Source organism: Onychomys torridus, chromosome 15 (genome assembly GCF_903995425.1).
Source record: "Onychomys torridus chromosome 15, mOncTor1.1, whole genome shotgun sequence".
NCBI lineage: Eukaryota > Metazoa > Chordata > Mammalia > Rodentia > Cricetidae > Onychomys > Onychomys torridus.
Window position 1 is genome coordinate 20,508,267 of NC_050457.1, and position 21,936 is coordinate 20,530,202.

General features: G+C 38.9%; 1 protein-coding gene across 1 annotated transcript in view; it reads left to right on the top strand.

Moving 5' to 3' along the window:
* The window catches only part of Ankrd31 (ankyrin repeat domain 31), a 158,760-nt gene that overhangs the window by 108,139 nt on the left and 28,685 nt on the right, over positions 1-21,936 (top strand). Inside the window, exons 19-23 of the mRNA XM_036207173.1 lie at positions 785-947; positions 3,683-3,798; positions 5,791-5,878; positions 8,728-8,824; positions 14,172-15,168. Of these exons, the coding sequence (XP_036063066.1) occupies positions 785-947; positions 3,683-3,798; positions 5,791-5,878; positions 8,728-8,824; positions 14,172-15,168 (1,461 nt within the window). The remainder of the gene's footprint in view (positions 1-784; positions 948-3,682; positions 3,799-5,790; positions 5,879-8,727; positions 8,825-14,171; positions 15,169-21,936) is intronic.

Consider the following 21,936-nt stretch of genomic DNA (forward strand, 5'->3'; position numbering starts at 1 on the left):
GCCCCTCTAACACTCAACTTTGAGTTACTCAGAGTAACCTTATTTGTGTTAGAAATGTTTTCTTCCCAAAGTTCACAACCTCTTTGACTTGTTAAGTACCACCTCCGTCTTTGATATCTTGTGATCATAATTATCAGGAAACATTTCTATAGGGAGAATTTTAGCATTGGCTATTAGATTGGTAGTTTAATTCACCTTAATGCTGGTCCAAATGGAACTTCATTAAACTACATTGAATGGTAACTTGCAGTGGAGTTTGTACTATAATGTAGTCCTGAAGCAAAGCTTTCCATCTTGTTTACTCTGTCCTCCAGCACATTGGGAAGAACAGTAAGACAGTATCAGAGACCCCACATTTGTATACAAGTGGCTGAATCTGCAGTGTAAGTCTGTGCTGTCCAATACAGTAGCTGTGAGCTACATTTTGCTATTTGAATTAGAATTAATTTAATAAAGAATTCTGTTACTTAGTCATATTCACTGTGTTTCATATACTCATCAGGGCATATATTATTTGCAGCTACTTTTTGGGAACAGAAAAAGTACAGTTCTGGGCAGAAGTGATCTAGAAGTGGTATTACCTATGCTTACCTCTTTACTGCAAGGAAGCAGCCTATTGTTTGTGTTTTCCTGTGAGGGTCAGTCAAGCCAAATCAAAGTTACGGTGACCATATCAAATGTAATTGAAATGTTTTGTGTCGATACCGTGAAGAGATGTGCTTGGTGGTGGTGTCTTAAGATGAAAGCAGATACATGTAGGCATAACTGAAAAATTACCTTTCAGGCTCCTGAGATACTCCTAGAACATGGAGCAAACCCTAATCAGAAAGATCAGAAACAGAGGACTGCTTTGGAAGAGGCAGATGATAAAAAAATGAAAGAACTACTGAAATCTTATGGTGCTATTGAGACCAGTAATGGAGATGAAACGGGCTCTGCAGTGACTGGTATGCATGTCAGCATTACTTCCTACTTTAGACAGGTGTCTAGCTCTGCTTAGCAAAATGAAATCTTTGCATATATAGTGTAATAGTATTTCCTAACTGGCACTACGTGTTTCCCTCTCTTCCTTAAGCTTAAATAGCTGTCATTTATTTCTAGAAATTAGTATTCTAGAATTTGATTTAGGGATGGAGAGATAGCTCAACAGTTAAAAGTACTGGATGCTCTTCCAAAGGACCCAGTTCGATTCCCAGCATTCACATGATGGCTAACAACCATCTATAACTCCAGTTCCAGGGTCTCTGGTGCTGTCTTCTGGCCTCTGTAGGCTACATACATGTAAGCAAAACACCCATACACATAAAATAAAAATAAATAAATCTCTAAAAGTAAGTAGAATTTATAAATCATTTATTACTATTAGTTTTTCCTTCCCTACTTTCCTTTTAAATTTTTTATTTTTAGTTCAAAGGATGCTTGCTATTTTATTAATATTGTAATAGTATTATATCAAAATTTTCTTTGATTTTTAAATTTCTATACAAATTTTTCTGAGGGGCAGTGCAGTTAGGCATTTGTCTCATGCCTGAATCTTATAGTCCTTTAGAAGGTCAGTCTCTAGATTCACAGTCACTTCTGTGGCACACTGATGGTTACATTTGTTGTTACTGGTCTTCTAGAAGGAGGATCTTGGAAATATCATCAGAAACCACCTGTTTGGATGTCTCTGGGACTTGCTGGAGGTTGTGTACTTCTGTATCCTTACACATTATTATTCAGGAAGACACCCAACTGCTCCTTGAACACTAGCAATGCAGAACACTAGAGCATCAGCTGTTCATCTTAGGGTTGCTTGGCTGCCTGGAAGCTGCAGTTTGTAGCCTATACACCAAGGAAAAGGAGCAACACATACTGCTTGCTATGGGAGAGACCCAAATCCAAATTGGTTTATACAGAATGTATCCCACTCCCGCACCATCATAAAGCTAGAAAACATGCAAGTCAAAATAGTATTAAGTCTGGACTATTTATGAAAGAAGCAATAATAGACAAGTGACAAAACTATAATTTATTGATAAAATAACAAAGGATAATGGGCAGCTATTAACATTTTTATTTATACCCAAATGGTATAAAATACTAGTGGTGTTCAATTCTGGGAGAAATTGGAGATTTAAGAAGTGTGTGTGTGTGTGTGTGTGTGTGTGTGTGTGTGTGTGTGTGTGTGTTGAGGATTGAAGGGTAAATAGAACCTGGATGTGGGGAAAGGAAGTCAGTGAAGAACTCTGTGGTACAGGACAGTGTGAGCAAGGGGTGAGTGCTAGAGGCACAGGGCAGATGAGGTTGGTGTGTGCTGTGTGAGAAAGGAGCAGTAGAGTATTTGAAAGGCAGGTTTATTCTAGCATCAAATCTTATTCATTCAAAATTATGCCTTCCATAGATAAGCCTTTTCTTCCACAATTCCCATCTCCAGGACCTGGTGTTCATAAGTGTAGTGTTAGGGATTGAGCCCAAGGATTATGCATGTGTACATGAGGAAAGCCCTTATTACTAATCTGTGTTACCAAGTTCATATGATGCTGTTGGATTGGAGTTACTGGGATGAAACACACACCAACAGTTAAGCAAACATTAACCTCTCTACCTTTGTTATGAGATAGACAATTGAAACTAAGCTGCTGATTTACTTCTAGAAGTGCCAGAAAAGGGTGACATTACATCAAAGTCCTTGCAGCTAAGATTTCATTATGTTAAAATTTGTAACAATTCCTGAACTTTTAAGATTTATAATAAAAAGAATATTTCAAGAAAATGTATAGCTAGGCAAAAATGTTTGAAGTTATTTTGCAATAGTTTTCTCTGTAGAAAGTGTTGAAAAAGAATTGTTTTTCCTTTTCCTCCTGATTGAATGTATCAGTAATGTATCTGCTCTTACTGTGGAGAATTCAGGAGTGAGAACATGTCTTCCCTAGCCTACCATGCTTCTCACCAACTATTGGTTTTCAAGGGCAGATGAATCTCTGATGTGATTAATACCAAGAATGTATACTATGTAATGATTTATTAATGATCTAGATTATATGAAGGTCAAGGTTGGGACTACTAAAACTCTTCTCTTTCTTGGGGCCTCTGTGTTTTCTCTCCCTTTCTACAGCCGTACCTGAAGATTCAGGCTGAGCTCAGCGTACTGGGGATCTCGGCATTTGGAGATGTTGGGACTCTGTTGTAAAGTGCTTTCTCTGTCCCAGTATCTGCCATTTCTCAAGTGTATACTTCCTTGGTCAGGTTCCCAGAGGATGAAGCACATAAAGCAAATGGAGCATAGGCAAAAGGAACCATAACAGGAAAAGAGCCTGAGAGCCCACAGAGCAGTGAGTCAGAGTAGTTAGAAGATGGACTGGGATTCAGACGGCACTACTTACAGTAACTTAATGTGATATTGGGAGAGTTCCTGAGCTTCTCTGACATTTCACTTCTATATGATTTTTAACAAACTACCTATTGCAAAGGGTACATGTGAATATTTGAGTATTTGATAAGATGATACACCAGAAAATAATCTTGTGTGATAAGTGCTCATAAAATGTTGCCATAGTTAATAATAATGAGAAGCTACCTAACATTAAGACAATAATTGTAGCCTTAATTTATCCTTATTTATCCTTTTCATCCTTATCACAATTAAAACTGGTAAAACAACATTTTGAACACTCTTATTTTCTAACTTTATTTTGAAAAGTAAAATGCCCTGCTCTCCGACCGAAAAGATGTAAGCCGTGTATTTGTGACGATGAAAGAACAGTTGGGCTTCCTTGGCCCTTACAGAGAGCGAAGACAAGGGAAGGCCTTCCTACGGTAAGTGACATGGAAGTTCTTTCCTTCTTCAGCCTAGAAAAGACTGTTTCTTCAACTAGTCAGCCATTGGACAGTGACAGCAGTCTTTCCATTTTAAGGACACAGATTGAACGTGGGTTTTTTATAACATCAGTTGAACAGAATGGGTTAAGAAGATACACTCTGATTAACTCTGTTGATGCACTGACTAGGAAGTATCAATTAGCTGCTGTCCTTTCCACCCTGTTTGGTTGTTTGACTACTTCTTTGCCCACAGAAAGTACTGCTATCCATTGTTTCATCATTCACTCCCCAAACTGTTGATGATATATAGTTTATAGAAGACTCCAGAACCCTGATAGAGGGTGAGAAAGCTACCTGGCTTAACTGCCTTGCCTTATAATGTTAAGAATTTGCCGTGAAAAGCATTATGTACAGGTAGATGTTTACAAAAATAACCTAGCCATTGCTCAATAAATTATATTTATTAAGTAGATAGACTGATTTAATAAGACTGATATTTTCAGTTAAAAACCACTAAGTTCATTAGACATAAACTTAAGTAAGATACCATCTTCAATATTATTTTGAATACAGCTTAGTCCATTGTGTTGAAGATCGAATACATCTACAATATAAGCAAGACAGGAAAGTCTTGCACAGATAATATCTTAAGGTAGATGTTTAGCCTGGGCACAAGTTTAGGTCTTCTGTTTGCTTCTGTAATCATAAACACTTTACCATATAAAGAGATAGACTTTGGGCTTTTTGTTTATTTGTTTTGCAGTTTCATATTTTATAGTTTTACTGTGATGCATTTAATAAATGGCAGTACCAAGATTGTTTTACCATGTCTAAAAAGACATCTCACTGGGTAAAGATACTTGCCACCAAGCCTGACAACTTGAGTTACATCCCTAGATCCACATGGTAGAAAGAGAGAACCAACTCCCAAAAGTTGTCTTCTGACTTCCACACATGTGTGTATGTGTGCACATGCGCACACACACACAAATAAATAAATAATGTGTATAATAATGTAAAAATTTTTCTAGAAATTACCAAATAATTTTATTGTGTGTATTTTCCACATTCCTTGTAAACACCACAGCAAATATTTGGAGCAGTATACTTCAGAAGGCTTTGACATACAATTAAAATAATAAATATATATTGAGAATTTATGAGTAGATGGATAATATGAGTCAGCACATCAGTCACTTATGCGTAACAATTACGTATGCAAGATTTTGGAAAGCATACACAAAAATAAAAAACATGTTCCTGCTTATAAGAACTAATGAGAAAATGAGGCATTATGTGGCTCTGAAATTTTAACCAGTTTTTTGAGCTCTTAGTTTATAATAGTGTTGTTCTTAACATTTTACATGAATATCTCCTCTCAGCTCAGGCATAAAAGGAAGAGTGATCTGCTGCAGTCAGTCAGCTGGGAAGAAGTGGGGCCAGGAGCACACAAAGGCAGTATGGCTCTGAAGGCCACTTCGTGGTTCTTACAAGAGGGAGAGCTGGCAGAGTGAGCTGAGTGCATTTCAGGGAGGGAAATTCGTGCCACGTCGGGCACAGAGTAGGAGAGTTAAACCCCTTTCTTAAGCTTTTTGAGAGTAGTGTGTCCTGTGTCTAGGACTGTGGGAGGGATTTTGATACTGTGCAGTGACAGTCTTGAAGTGGACTTGTCGCATATATGATCATGAAATAGTATGTATTGGGTTTTTTCCTCCTCCCATATCTACAATTTTAAATGAAGTCAGAAATGATCATTCCTTGCACGGTTACTGCTTTTCATCTGTTTTTCAGTAGACCCACTACACTACATAAGTCAAGATATATCTAAATGTGTTTTTCATGTCTTCAACATTCATTCATTTAAGGTTACATAAAACATGAGAACAAGGAGAGATGAGCTTTTAAGCTACATATTATTTGTATTTGCCAGACTATCAGAAAGCACATCTTCCCTCTTATAATGGAATTCCTAATGTTTTTATCTGGCAGCATCAGACCATCAGTGCTATTATACAAGATATAGAAGAAAAACAAGAAAACTTATTAAAGTTTGAAATAAGAAACTCTGAAGATGCAGGTAAATATGTATTTCTTATTTTAAAGTTCATAACAGCTGAAAGGGTGAACTCTGTGTGTGTGTGTGTGTGTGTGTGTGTGTGTGTGTGTGTGTGTGTGTATGTGAGTGAGTGTGTGTGGGTGTGGGTGTGGGTGTGGGTGTGGTGTGGTGTGTGTTTGGGCAGGCATAGGCCGTGGCACATGTATGGAGATCAGAAGACAGCCTCAGGTGTTTGTCCTCATCTTCCATCTTGTTTGAGGCAAGGTCTCTTTGTGGTTTACCATTGAGCTATGTACACCAGGCTAAGTGACCCACAAGCTCCCTGCTGTCTCCTGTCTCCACCTCTCATCTCTCCTTAGGTGTACTAGGATTATACACACACACAACCACACCTGGCTTTACATGGATTCTCAGGATTTGAACTCGGTTCTTCATACATGGCAGGTGCTTTTACCCACTGAGTCATTTCTCCAGCCTCACACAGACTTTTAAAAAAAATATGACAGTACTTAAGGTGCTACAAATGATAACAAAAGTCAATAATACATACAAGTAGTTTATGAAATTTTGGACACAGACATTTCTATGCAAAGTCAAAATAGCATGCAACATGTGAGAAACATTTTGAACCCTAACAAGAAGTAAACAACTGCTAGGGATATGTTAGATGGAGGTGTGGCTTTAACCCAGGGTCAGGAGTGTTGAGCTTATTGCTCTTTGAACGCTGTCTTACCTTTCCTATTGCTGGGATGAAAACATGCTTACCCCTCCAGTACTGTCTCTGGTAGGTAAAGTACACAGTATCAATTTACATGTGAAATATCGTCATGTTCTTTCTTATAGCAACAGGCTGCAGTATGCTACTGTGGTGTTATTTTTAATATCTGAAATTAAAAATTTAGTTAGAAAACCCAATGTGAAGGGTATGTGTATGATTTAAATGTCTTTAATAAACAATGTCAAATCTATTAAGCAAACGTATTTCTAAATTTTTAATGATTTCACACATTTTACCACGTTGTTAGCATATGCATCACCCCGAAACTAAACTAATTCTTCATCATAATATTAGAGAGGTAGAAACTCCCCTGGGGACACTGGCCCTAGACTTTTCCAGTCATTTGGTTTGCACAGGGAGACTCTGCGAACCTCAAACATCCAAATTATAGTTTTCTTAAGTTTAGTTAGCTAGGGAAAAAAAGGGGCAGCAGTTCAAGAAACATTAGCAAACATCTTAAGAAGCAAATCCAAAAGTTAAATGAATGGCAGGTAGATTAAGAGGAGTGTCATGTATTAATTTAAGCCTTTAGATTCCTATGTGGGAATCTGGATTTGGGCATAACCCACATTTATGTGTCATTGGAACCCATTTAGGTTTCCTAGTGGCTTTACCCAGCAGGTCTGCATAAAGAGGATGATTGGAGCATGGGCCTGAGTACCAGCTGTCTGAGAGGTCTTTTGTTCCACCCCTTGGCAGTCCTTTAAATACCCTTGGGTTGAGACAGTTGGGGTCCAGTGGATTAGGATCCAGGCCCTCCTGAGGCTATCCTGTATTTTCTATCTGTTTCTCTCCCCTCTATACTTCTATCTAATATTTCCTGCTGTTCCTACTCAAAAGTACCCTGGGGACCAGTGGGGATGGGATGGCCCCCCACAATGACCCTGGATCTAGGTCATTGCCAGACTCCTACCAGTGGTAATGTGTTGCTGTTTTTCTTTGAGTGTCATTTTCTTCTCCTTCCAGAAAATTCACCTTATACATCATCAGTGTAAGTTCCTTGAGGCTGGGAACCAAAGTAATGTCTCAGGAACATAGATCCAAGATGCTTTGATCCTCTTTCATGGTCAGCACGCTGTAGTGCAGAAGATCATTTTCTAAAATTAAAGAGTTAGTGGAAATATCTTTGAAACTTGTATTGAAGAAAAGTTGAATTCCTGAAGGATAAAAAGGAGAATCATGAAACTTTGCTCTTTAATTAAACCATGTTTCCAGGCTGATGGACAAACTATCAGTTTAGGGGTGTTTTGTTTTGTTTTGTTTTGTTTTGTTTTGTTTTGTTTTGTTTTGTTTTTGCAGAGACTAGAAACAGAGTTGCTTCCAATAGAAGTGCTCATTATTTTCTTTTCAGAGATCATGTTCATTCTAGGAATAATAAAAGTGATATATTGATGTCATGCACCACTTGCGTCTGAGGATTCAGAATATCTTGCTGTGTTTTCACTGTATGTGGTTTGCTCTAGGATTGTTTGGGAAAGCCTTGCTTTACAAAGTTGATAAACTTTTGAAAAGTAGTGTCAACAGTTCCAAGTTACAATGGGTAACATTTTCTTTAAGGAATAAATAAATATTCAATCATTTTAGCTCAAACAGTGAGCTTCAGTTTCAGTAAGGGACCAAGTCTCAAAAGCAATGTGAAGCCAGTGAGGTGCCCTGGTGCTTGCTGCACAAGTCTGGCACCTCCACACGCCTGTGCAGGGAACCTGTGTCTGTCTGCACATAGACAACTACATTTATCACTCATACTCAACACCCCACATACAAGACACACAAGAAGAAAAGAAAGCGGATCATAGAGAACAGATGAACCCCAGCTGCTAGAGCTTAAATCAGTGGGGTAGCAGAATTAGAATTTAAGATGGACTATTCTTTCTTGGTACAGTGTTCTTACCTGAACACCTCAGGGCATTTCATTAGGATGATATAATCAAACAAGCTTCGGTTTAAGTATGTGGGCCACTTATGTTAGAGAGTGGGTTGGGAAGAATGAGTTTAAGCCCTATCTCAAAAAACAGCTGTCAATAGGTCTAACCAGATAAGCATTTGCCACTCTTCAATTAACTGACCTTTTATTTTATCACTGTGTCTCTAGAGCAGTACATTGGAAAGATGTTAGATATAAAAGAAGTTCTGGATAATATACTTGCTCAACAGAAGACAGAAAGAGATGATCTAGCCAAAAAATACAGGTGAGTAGGGGAACGGACTTACCCATTTGTGCTTTTGGGAGGTGATGGGGCCCAGTAGGAAGTTTTCCAGTTGCTGGGGGACAAACACTGGAAGAGTATGATGAAACTCTAGCCCCCTTCCTCTCTTTTGTGTCTTGACCAGGAGGTGGACAGCTTTGTTTTGCCACACACTCTGGCCATGATGTGTGGCCTCACTGCAGGATAAGAACAGTAAGCTGGCGATGACTGAAGCCTCCGAAAGTCTGACCCCCAAATAAAATGCAGGGATTTGTTAGCGGAAGCTGGGGGATACTAGTAGTCAGGCCAACCATTGCTTTTATAAATCTTTTATTACATCTGTTCTCTGACAGGACAGCATCATTTCTGTTTCTAGTTTCTAGCTTTTGAGGAAGCTCCTCACTAATTCCCGTAGTGGTTGCACCAGTTTTCACTCCCAACAGTAGTGCACAAGGATTCTTCTTTCTCTTTATCTTTTCCTGTATTGGTTGTCGTTTTTAAAGATTGTTATTCTGACTAGGGTGAGATGGAATCTCAGTGTTTTAATTTGCAGTTCCCCGGTAGCTAATGATGTTGAACATTGTTTGAAATGTTTATTGGCCATTTGTATTTCTGTTGAGTATCCTCTGTTCCAACACATGGTGCATTTTTTAAAACTGGGTTGTTTTCTTGATGCTTGGTTTATTTACTCCTTGTATATTGTAGAATTAATCCTCTGTTGGATGTATAGGAGGCAGATATTTCTCTCATTCTGTGGGATGCCTCTTCACTTACCTTCCTTTGCTGGACAGAAGGTTTCGAATTTTATGAGCTCTCATTTGTCAATTGTTGGCTGTATTTTCTGAAGGACTGCAGTCCTGTTTAAATAGTCTCTCCCTTTATTTGTGCATTGTAAGGAACTTCCCACCTTTTCTCTAGCAGCTTCAGGTTTTATGTTGCAGACTTTGGTAAATTTGGAGGTGATTTTGTGCAGGTGAGGGATGAGGATCTAGCTTCCTTCTTCTACACACGGACATCCAGCTTTTCCAGATCAGGTTGGCCTGTGAGCATGTGGATGAGGAATTCTCTTCATTGTTAATTAATGGAGGAGGACCAAACCCAGTGTGAGCAACGCCATTTTATGGGATGGGCCCTGAATTGTATAAGAGAGAGAACGCTAATGAAAACAAGTGTGTGCACTTCTCTCTGCTCTTTACTACATATGTGGTGTCATCAACTGTCCCAAGCTCTTGCCTCTGTGAGATCCCAGCAGTGATGTGCTGTGACTTGGAATTGTAGGCCAAATAAACCCTTTCCTCTCCTGGGTTGTCTTTTGTCTCGTTACTTGTCACAGTAACTAAGGTACTGAAATTTTCATTGATGCAATTTCAAGTTTTTATTAGCATATGAATTAGGCTTCAGTACTTCATTTCTTTTTTTTTTATTCTTTATTCTTCTCTCATACAACACCGTCCCAACAGCAGCCTCCTCTCTTCCCACTCCACCCCCACTCCCACAGATACACTGCTCCTCCATTTCCTTCTAGAAAAGAGCAGGCCTCCCAGTGATATCAGCTGAACACGGCATAACAAGATGCAATAAAGACTCGGCATAAACTCTCTGGACGAGGAAAAGGGTCCCATGAGCAGAAGGGTCCTGTGAGCAGGCAAAAGACACTCCCACTCCCATTGCAGCTGGGTCCTAATGGCTCCCTCAGGGGAGGGGGTGAGAAGGCGCAGAATCAGTGACAGACACCAGGAGTCAGGTGAAAGGTAAACAGCAGACTTGTTCATTCATCCACAGGGAAAGCCTTATATACCCTCCTCCCAGCACTCAGGCTGTGTCCCCATCCGGCGACATTGTGTAGTTGTCCCTCATTAGCTAGGCATGATCAGGACCTCTGACAGTGCCTGTTGCTAGGTCCTCAGGCAGACTGCAGGTGTGTTTCTTGAATTCAACAGAAAGACACACCCTGTTTTCTAATTCAGGCTTTTAGTCTGTGTCTTTCATTGGGGGAATTGATACCACTGATATTGTTTATTGATTCCTATTATTATTTTTTTATGTTACAGTGTAAGTTCCCTCTTCCTCTTTACTGATGTTCTGGGATTATTCATTCCTTGTGTCTTCTTGGGTGTAATAACCTCTTCATACTGAAGTTTTCTAATACCTTCTTTTGAGATAGAGTGGTAGCTAGAAATTGCTTAAATTTGACTTTCTTATGGAATGTATTTCTTTATTCATCAATTATGATGAATATTTTGCTGAGTATAGTTTGTTCTGGCATCTGTAGTCTCCCAGGGTTTGGAGAACATTTGTCCAGGCCCTCCTGGCTTTCAGGGTCTCCATTGAGAAGTCAAATGTTTTTCTAATAAGTCTGCTTTTATAGGTTACTTGGTCTTTTTTCCTTGCACTTTTTGTTATTGTTGTTCTGTGCACTTGGTGTTTTTATTATTATCTGTCAAAAGGAATTTCATTTTTGGTTCTGTCTTTTTGGGTTTCTGCATGCTTTTTTGTTCCTTGATAGGCTCCTCTTTCTGTAGATTAGGGAAATTTTCTTCTATGATTTTGTTAAAAATGTTCTCTGTGCTTGAATTTTTTTTTTTTTTTTTAGATTTAACATTTCTTTGACTGCATTATCCATTTCTTCTACCTTGTCCTCAACCTAAGATTCCTTCTTCTGTGTTTTATACTCTGTTGGTGAGGCTTACCTCTGAGCTTTTTGTTTGACATCCTAAATTTTTCATTCCAGTTATATTTCAGTTTGAGTTTTCTTAATGGTTCTATTTCTTTGTTAAATTCTACTTTTGTGGCTTGAATTATTTTTATTGTTTCATTCAACTGTGTGTTCATGTTTTCACAGACTTCATTAAGGGACTTATTCATTATCCTCTTTAAGATTCTTGAACATATTCATAATAGTTATTTTGAAGTGCTTATCCTATACTTCAGCTGTAATGTCTTTCTCAGGGCCAATTGCAGTAGGGTTACTGACTTCTGGAGACATACTGTCTTGGCTATTTATGATTGTGTGTTTGTGTTGAAATTATGCTGCTAGAGTTATAATGTTTGAGGTGTTTCTTGGTGTTGATATCTAGTTCTGCCTATGTTCAATTCTTTAGTTGCTATTGCCTTCTTCAGATACTAGGCAAGAATTGTGGCTGTTGGTCCCTGGTAGAGTGCTTCTGCAGGTCAGTGGGTGGCAGAAGTGTGTGGAGATGGGCCAGGAGGAAGGGCTAAGAGAGGTCATGGGAAAGATTCTAGGGTGGAGGTAGTGTCTGCACCAAGAGGCAGAGTCACCAGGCAATAAATACAGGTAGGGTGGGAGGGGCTCCTGTAAGCAGACAGCTACAGAGCTGAGAGTCAGTGTGGAGACAGTGTAACAGACGACAGGACGAAAATTTCCCACCTGAGTTCCATCCCAGTGTGGCCACTGGGGGTCCCTTGTGGAAAGTATTTCTGAGGAAGGTCGACACCAAGGAATGAAGATGGCCTAAAAGGGAACGCTGAGAGGGTTGGCAGGAAGCATCTAATCTTTGGAGTCTGCACCCAGAGGCAGAGACCCCAAGGAATGGCCATTGGGTGGGAGGAGCTCCAGAGGGCAGGCTGCAGGAGGACTAACGGAAGTGTGGAGAAACGGGATGAAAGCTTAATCTCCCTATTCCTTGTTCTTTCCTTTGTAGTTTTCCTTATACTCTCAAGCAAGTGAACTTCTGTCAACTGAGGAGAAATTGGCTACAGGCCATTTTAGGAGATTTTGAGCATCTTCTAGCTTCAATTTTCCTTAATTGTCCTCTGGTAAACAGTGTACCTGGGATTGTGAAATGTTCCTGTTCATTTGGAGTTTCAGGCGTGTACATCACATTGTTGCAGGAAGAGTTCAGTCTTGATATGGATGATCTAAAGAGAACACTTTGTGTTTTGTAGGAATTCCTTTATATACATAGTTTTACACATGATATTGTTGTTTTCTTCTTTATCTGACACATTGTATTCTATGCTGTTTGCCAGCCTCTTCTCACTGTCCCCCTTGCATACTAGTACTACTATCACAGTCTGTGTTCAGTATCAGCGCCTATGAACTTTGTTAGAAAGGCGAGCTATTTCTACAATGCTTTTTCTTAAAACATTATCTCTTAATATATAGCCTATAGATCCCTGGTAGATCCTTGAGACCACTTTATGTGAAGGTAAAGCTGTGTTTTATAATAAGAAGATGTTTTTTGTTCTAATTCACTTGTCAGTGTCCAGTAGAATTTTCCCAAAGGCCAGCTGCTAGCTAATAAAATATTTGTTTTTATATTCTTCCTTAAAATTTTTCTGTTTTAATTCTAAAATAATAGTCGTAGATACAATCTGTACAAACAAAAGCTGTTTGGGTTCCTCAAGAGTATGTACAAGTCCTGAGGCCAAAAAGTTTGAGAACCACTGAAGCCAAGGTCAGCGAGGGATTAGTGCTTAACCAAAAGACACATGTGGGGGTGAAATGAGTCACAGAATGGAAGCTGCCTAGGATAGGTGTTGTCTGGGAAATCCTTCTTAGCTTGAAAAAAACCTCAGGACAGATTCAGAATACAACTGTAGTGATTATTTAGTGAACTAATCTCAAGTCTCATTGAAGTACGATTATTCAAAACAGTGTTGTTACTCATAGCTAAGAGAGCCTGTAGAACGTACTCCCATGTATTAATATCTGTGTCCCTCTCTACTGTAAACTAGGTGACTAACCGAAACTTAAGTGACAGCAGCCTAGTCAGCTCCAGTCGCACCTTCTAACCAGTGCACTGTAGACTGCCCAAGTCTTTCTCCTCTTGGAATTCACTCAAATAACGTTGCGTTCTTTTTTTAATAAAAGGCAAACTGAGGCTGGAGAGTTGGCTCAGAGGTTAAGAACATTTGTTGTTCTTTCAGAGGATTGGGGTTCAATTCCCATGGATACTCAAAACCATCCATAACTCCAATCCCAAGGGATCTGTAATTCCAGTCCCAGGGCATCCAAAGTCTTCTTATGACCTCTGGCACCAGGTATGAATGTGGTGCACATCTGTCACTCAGGTAAAGCACTCATATACATAAAGTAGTAAAGAAATAAAATCTAAATTTTTTTTTTGAGCTGAGGATCGAACCCAGAGCCTTGCGCTTGCTAGGCCATCGCTCTACCACTGAGCTAAATCCCCAACCCCAAATTCTAAATTTTTAAAGGCCAACTCACATTAAATACATGTCAGTTTTCTTGCAAAGGAAATATATATCTCAAAGATAGACTTTATTTACTAAAGCTGACTCACAGTGAGAGAGAGAGAGAGAGAATCTTTAATATCAAGAAGTCTGAAGAAATTTTTCTGTTAATATTTTTTCCTTTTTCTTCTAGGGTATCCATGGAGTCATTTAAGCACGGAGCCCTGAGAGAACAACTGGCTAACTTGGCCACAAGACAGAAGAGTCTTTTAGTTGTGGCAAAGAAGCAGAAAAAAATAAGACTGAAAATTCAAAACTATAAGAATGCCATACCATTTTCTGGTGTTAGTTTAAGGAAGCTTCCGTGTAGCTCAGACATCTCTAGTGAGAAGAAGAGCCAAGAGTCTCCTCGTCTGGAAAACTCAGTCCATCCCCAGGCAGGCCCACTGTCTCCTGCCAATCTTGCTTCTGTTTCTCCTGTCAGCAGAAACATGGAAGACATACAGAAGGACAGCCAGGACAGAAGCATTTGTTTCAGTACAGAAGCAGTGAAAGGAGGAGAATTCTCTGGAAGTGAGATGAATTCTAAACAGAATGTCCAAGATTGTGCTTTGGGTGGGTTATTGAAATCCAGACACTCAGATGGCACTGAGAAAATGAAATTGTCATCTCAGCCTGTTACTTTTATTCCTCAAGCAGGAAATTCACAAGCAGAAAATAGTTTTACAGAAACTGTGGTCCAAGGCTATGGACTTGATAGTTCTCCTGCAGTGACTGGCACTACAAATATTTCAGAAGATAAAAGTGTATTTTCCCAAAATGATGCCTGTCCACCACCTGTTCCTCAGAATCAGAACCTTTTCTGTTGTAATCCAAAAAGAAGAAACAAGGAAACAGTTTCCCAACAACCATCTGGGGGAGCATCAAAACCTCTGGCTCATCAAGTGATTGCTGTCTTAGACACTGATACTGTGCAGCAGACAAAGCCATGTCTTAAAAAAACAGCTTCTGTTGTTTCCCATGCAAACAGCGTTCAGAACTCTCCTTCTTCTGGGTCTGCCCATCCACATTCTATTAAAAAGCCTTCACACCACAGCATAGCTCCTAAAAAGAAAAATGTGCAGCTGAAAGATTTGATATTACTTGGAAGAATTAATCCAGGAAATGACATTTTGGAATTCAAAACACAGGTATTTTTTTTTCTCTAAAGTCTTGCAAATTTTATAAGCAATGTTGGTGTAGCGTAGTACAGGCATATCGGAAATAGGGTTTGGCGTGCTATCTAAATGTAGGACATACTATCCTACACCTTCTTCTAGAGGTTTCCTGATTTTGTCGTAAGCACCTTTGGGTGTCAACTCCTGCAGTTATATTGTAGTAGGAAGGATTTAAGAGTAAAGTAGGAAGATAGAGCTGAAGCCACCCCTAATTTGTCTTCCATGGGTGTTCAATTTAAGACCAGACTGGAAGTGTCAGTAAGAAACTCAGTTAAAAATATAGTATATGTATAAAAGTGAGTGGTGAGAAAAGATTCTGTTAGATATGCCCATTAAAATATTTCATATATATTTAAATATCTCATTTTTTGTAGAGGAATTCAAAATGGCAAAGATTATCAAGTCATCGAATAGGCTTCTTTGCTTGTAGACTGATATTTGAGAAATCAGCCCAGCCTTACTGAAATTCAACCTAATGGCTGTGTTTTCTACTTTTCTCATTTCTAGACACTGGCTTTTCCTACTTCAGAAGCTTTACTTCTAAGTTAAGAACAAAACAGTTTAATGTTAAAGTTTCAATTAGGGTCCTAGGATCACATTAATGGTTTGACCTCCTTTCCTTCAATATTCTTGCTTGCCCACCAACCAATTTGTTAAGGAATACTTACCTTACAGTAACCAGAGCACATCAATTCTTAGTAGATTATAGTTCCTCAGATCAGCTTAATGAATCTGCAGTAGAGTTTTTCATAACTGTAGCCATTTTTAACATCTTCGTTGGGGTATAATTTATATACAGTGCACTATGCATACACCAAGTGTACTGTTTGACAAGTTGGAGGTGGGTATTACCTGTAAGATTCTATCCACACACAATAAGCCATCCCTCTGCTCTGGCAGCGTCTTAGGCCTGCTTTCTACCTCTCTCCTGCCAGTCCTTGGCCGGTGCTGCTGAGCTTTGTGCTCCTCATGTGCATCTCTAAGAACTTTACATATGAGAATTATGCTTCATATGTTCATTTTTGCCTGACTCCTTTCTTCAGTCTAGTTATTTCAGATCCCTCATGCTCGTTCCTTTTTCATTGGTTGGTAGTTTGTTTCGCCTGATACCATAGTTTACCTGATTAGATATTTAGGTGGTTTCCAGCTGTTGGCTATTACATATAAAGCTGCTATGAATTTAGTTGTACAGATTTTGGTCTGACATATACTTTCATTTTCCTTGGGCATATACTATGAATGGATTTCTTGAATACTAAGATAGGTGTACATTTAACTTTTAAAGAACTGGCTGAAGTTGTTTGTAATATCTGATGCATGCACTACTTGTGCATGAGAGTGCTAGTTGTTCCACATCATCACCAGTGCTTAGGATGATCACTCCCTTAACTTTAGCCTTGCTAACATATAGTGTGGATGTATGTATGTGTACTACTTTATCATTATGGCTTTAATTTGCATGTCCACAGTTAATGATGTTGAACATCTTTTCTTGTTCTATTGGCCATCCTTATTTATTTTTTGGTTCAAGTATTGGTTCAAATCCATTGCCTGTTTTTCTTTTTTTTAAAGATTTATTTATTTATTTATTTATTTATTTATTTATTTATTTATTTATTTATTATGTATGCAGAATGTATGACTGCAGGCCAGAAGAGGGCACCAGCTCTTACTACAGATGGTTGTGAGCCACCATGTGGTTGCTGGGAATTGAACTCAGGACCTCTGGAAGAGCAGCCAGTGCTCTTAATCTCTGAGCCATCTCTCCAGCCCCTGCCTATTTTTCTAATTGCTTCTTTATGTGCTAGTTAAGAATTATTTGTGTAAGCAGGTTCTCCTCTTTGGTCCTTGGTCTCAGTAGCTTTGATGGTTGGCTAAGTTTCCCATACCAGGCATGGTTTCCCTCCTGTTGATCAGACCTTAGGTCCAGTTAGACAGCTGTTGGTTAGTGCCAAGATACAATTGCCATGTTAGGTGGATCTTTCAGGGTTGGTCATTTTTGTGACTCAGGCATCATAGCCAGGTAGGACTAGTGATTGTTTGCCTCCCTTGTCAGCTTGCACAGCACCTTCTGGTACTCTGAAAGCTAGTCGTCAGTGAGGAGGCTTTCAGGTCAGATGCAGTTCAAATCTTCCAAGTCCTGTGTCCAAACTACATGTTGTCTTCAGTAATAGGGACTTACCTTCATCCTCTGGGAGGCAACTAAAAGCAACAGTCAGCCTATATTGTTTGGGGATTCTCTTGGACTTCCTGACCAACAACTCAAAAAGAGGTTTCATTCAAGGCTTACGTGTGTGCGCGCGTGAGCGTGTGTGTGTGTGTGTGTGTGTGTGTGTGTGTGTGTGTGTGTGTGTGTACTTATCCCTCTCTATTCCCTCTCCTGTTTTGACCTCCCTCCCCACTTCCTAACTAAAGGCACCTCCCCATTACCCCATTTTCCCTTCATATTGCTTGTATCCTACTATTCCCTCTCTAGAAACCCCTCCCCATGGTCCTTTTTTATTTTTTTCTGGTTTCTGTAGTTAGTCCAGATTATGTATTCACATCTGAAGACTTAAGAGTTAGGTCCCACAGATGGTCAGCACTGAAGTCATGTATATAAAAAGCAACACTAAACAGATTCAGCAGACTTTATATATTTGTGCATTTGTAGTACATAGGCTTCTCTAGAGGTACAGAACTGATGGAATGTGAGGGGTTTACTAGACTGACCCATAGGATGCAATTCAGATCGTCCAACAAGGGCTGCCTCATAACAGAAAGGCCAAAAATTCAATAGTTGTTCAGTCCACGAAACTCAGTGCCCCCACAGTACCGATCTGGTGCTGGAGTCCTGAGGGATTCCTGGAGAAATTCTGATTTTCAGTCTACAGGGGAGTCCTGAAGAAGTTGGGTTTAATAGTTGCCACAGCAACAGAGGAGGAGACAGATTTGCCAGTTAGAGTAAAGGCAAGCAAGCAAAAAGTAAAGCTTCCTTCTTCCTTGTCCTTTTATGTGGGCTGCCACTAGAAGGTGCCCTCCAGATTTTTGAGTGCCTCTTCCTACCTCAAATTATTTTTAATCAAAGAATAATTTGAAAAGGATGAGTTTGTAAGATTTTTTATCTTAATCAAATTAAGAAAATCCCTCAAGGTATGCCCAGCATCTTGAGTTTTAGTTGATTCCAGATGTTATCAAGTTGACAATAAAGATTAGCCATCACACATACATATATGTAAGAAAAAGAAAAAGAAGCTATGAATTTTAGAGGGAATAAGGGGAGGAATCGTGAAAGACAATGGAGGAAGAGGACAGGGGAGGGGTTGGAGGGAAGAAATGATTTAATTATATTTTAATACAAATTTTTTAATCTATGTTCCAAATGAAAGTGAGAAAAAGTGACAAAGGTTTTTTTCATATAGCAAAGTTAGTGATTTTATTAAGTAGCTGCGAATTTGGGGACGTGATGGTGGTGCTTAGGTATCTTCAAGTAACTGTTCATTTGACCTGTGGCTTCATAAATTACATTTATCAAAGAATGTAATTTACCTCAAGGGTAAAGATTGACCATAACCCCAACTGGATCAGGCCCTCTGGATAAGTGAGACAGTTGAATAGCTTGAACTGTTTGGGAGGCACCCAGGCAGTGGGACCCAGACCTGTCCTTAGTGCATGAGCTGGCTGTTTGGAGCCTGGGGCTTATGCAGGGACACTTCCTTCAGCCTGGGAGAAGGGGACTGGACCTGCCTGGACTGAATCTACCAGGTTGAGCTGAATCCCCAGGGGAGTCTTTGCCCTGGAGGAGATGGGAATTGGGGTGGACAGAGGGGAAGGAGGGGGCATGGGCGGGAGGTGAGAGGACAGGAGAACCCATGGCTGATATGTAAAATCGAATTAAATTATATAAAAAAAGAAAATAATAATAAAAATTAAAAATTGAAAAAGGAAGATTGACCATAATTTTTAGTTTGGGGCTAGGGTCCATCATAAATTACTTTTCATATTAATTTAAGTATAAATTATAATCCCTATTCATATATGTATGTGTATATTTATGTGTGTGAACTCATATATGAACATATTTATATATGGTAATATATTTATATGAATATACTTATTTTTATCTATTTTTGAGACAATATCTTACGCTGTATCCAAAATTGGCTTGGAACTCTCCATGTAGCCAAGGCTAACATGTGGTGATCCTCCTGCCTCGGCTCTCCAAGTTCTAGGATTACATGTGTGACTTACCATGCCCAGGCCCATTCATATTTTCTGATTTGAATAACTAGTTGGCCCAGCAGCACATGTTGAAAGAGGCATCCTTGTTCCAATGAGTTGCCTTTGAGTCTCTTTAAGAGATCAGCTGCTGATAGGTGTGTCTATTTTTGGATTCCCTATTGTTTTGTTATTTATTTGTCTATCTTCCTGTTAGTATTGAACTGCCTTGACTATTGTTGCTGTATAATAGACCTTGAAATAAGTTAATGCTAGCCTTCTGATCATGTTCTGTTACAAACATATTTGGCTATTTTAAGTCACATCAGAAGTTTAGGGTGAATTTGTCAGTTTCTACTACTAAAAAAGCTGTTATTTTAATTGATACTTCATTAAATCTGTGGGTTAGTTGGGAAGGAAATGGCGTCTGAGCAGTATTGTTTTGTTAAGACCATTTATTTTGGTCTTTGTTTTTTTTTTTCAGCAGTATAGGGGTAACTCACTTTTCACTTATCTTTTATTAAGTTTGTCTATAAATATTTCATATCTTTTTTTTTATTTGGTTTTTTGAATCAGAGTTTCTCTGTGTAACAGTCCTGGTTGTCATGGAACTCACTCTGTAGACCAGGCTGGCCTCAAACTCACAAAGATCCTCCTGCCTTTGCCTCCCAAGTACTGGGATTAAAGTTGTGTCCCACCACCCTACGCCACCCCACTAATAATTCATATCTTAATAACATCAGTTACCCGGTTGTTAAAATTTCAATTTCTAGTTGCTTATTACTTATTACTAGTTGCAAGAAATTGACACATGGATATTGAAATATTTTTCTACAACTTTGCTAAGCTTACTAGTTAAAGGATGTGTTTGGAAATTTTATTGAATTTGCTTTTTAAATTATCATATGGTTTAGTAACAAAAGATAGGGCTTCTTTCTTTCTTTTTTTTTTTTTTTTAATTTGGTACCTGACTGCAGGGACCAAATTGGATGACAGTAAAGGAATAGGAGCAGACAGACGTCTGTTTCCTAAGATGGTCTCACCATTAAGAGTGTGTGAGCTCCAGATTTTTAAAGATGTTTTTCATCAGCCTGAAAGGTTCTCTTTCACTCATAGCTCTTTGGGTGTTTCCATCAGGAAAGGCTGTTGGACTTGTTTGATGCTCTATTAATTTATTGGGAGGGATCCCATGGGTTATTTTTGTTCTATTGAAATTGCAATGCAAGAAAACAAACAAAACCCACAGCTCTCATCTTGAAGGGAGTATGACACAGTTTATTCTGGAGCCATTCTGAGTGACCACGGCCCGGGAACACAGATTTAGGTTTCCTCAAATCCCATGTCCCAGCGTGGAAGCAGTCTTATGAAGCTTGATAGTTTTACAGAACAAGAGCACTGAAAATCAAGGCAAGTTTAGAATATGTCGGTGCACATCAGAGAGGCAGGCACAGCAAGATGGCAGAAGCTTTTCTACAGACCCAAGATGCCATCTGAGTTTTGATAGAAGCTAGTGATGTGCTAAGTCGATAGATTCCCCAAGGTTTCTGTCTGTTAGTCACAGGATCTTGATTCTGACACAGAGGTGGACAAGGAAAGGCTGTTCAGGGGCTGAAGCTAAACCAAGATAAGGTAGTTAGCCTTTGGACCTGCAGCATCCCAGTCTCTCCACATCACTGCCGATCTAATCCACCAGTTTCTGCAGACACAGCTTGCCTCCAGGAGTTCTCATTCACAATAGGGTATTAGTTGACTTTTGGTTGTTAACCCTTGCGTTCTAGAGATAAATTCCACTTGGTTGTGGTGTGGGGTTCTTTCATGTGTTGTTGGATTTGATTTGCCAGCATTTGAGTAAAAGCAATAAATAAAAATGTTAAAGATTTTCTCTGTCCACATGCACTAGAGATACTGGATGTTATAGTTTTAGTCAAAGTAACACTGGCCTCATGAGTTCACAAATGCTCCTCTCTCCTGACTTTGGAAAAGTTTGTGAAGTCTTTTTTAACTTTTTCACAGTATTAAGTAGTAAAGCCATTCATATCTGGGCTTTTCCCTGTGAGTAATGTGTTATTACTAATTTACTTGGTACAGGTATTTTTAGATTGTCTGTTCCTTGGCAGTTTTGACAGTCATTTATTTCAAGGAATTTGCTAATCTAATTGATCAGTATATAGTTATTAATAGTATTCTCTTACAGCTTTTTGTTTCTGTAATATCAGTATTAGTATCTTCTTTATTTTGACTTGTCTCACTTGACCTTCTTAGTCATCTAGCTTAAAGGTTTGTTGTTGTATTTTTTTAAAAAACTTTTTATTTATTGCTTTTACTCAAATGCTTTTTATTGTCTGTTTTTACTCGAATAGTTTGTTACTTTTTTTAATTACTTCTTTCTTCTGTGTTTCTTTTTCAGGTATCTTAAAGGTTAGGACATCGAATTGATTTTCTTTTTTAGTATTATTATTATATTAATAATTGCAAATATTACTCTAAAGCTAGGTGTGGTAGCACATGTTTGTCTGTGCTCTTAACCATTGAGCCATCTCTCCA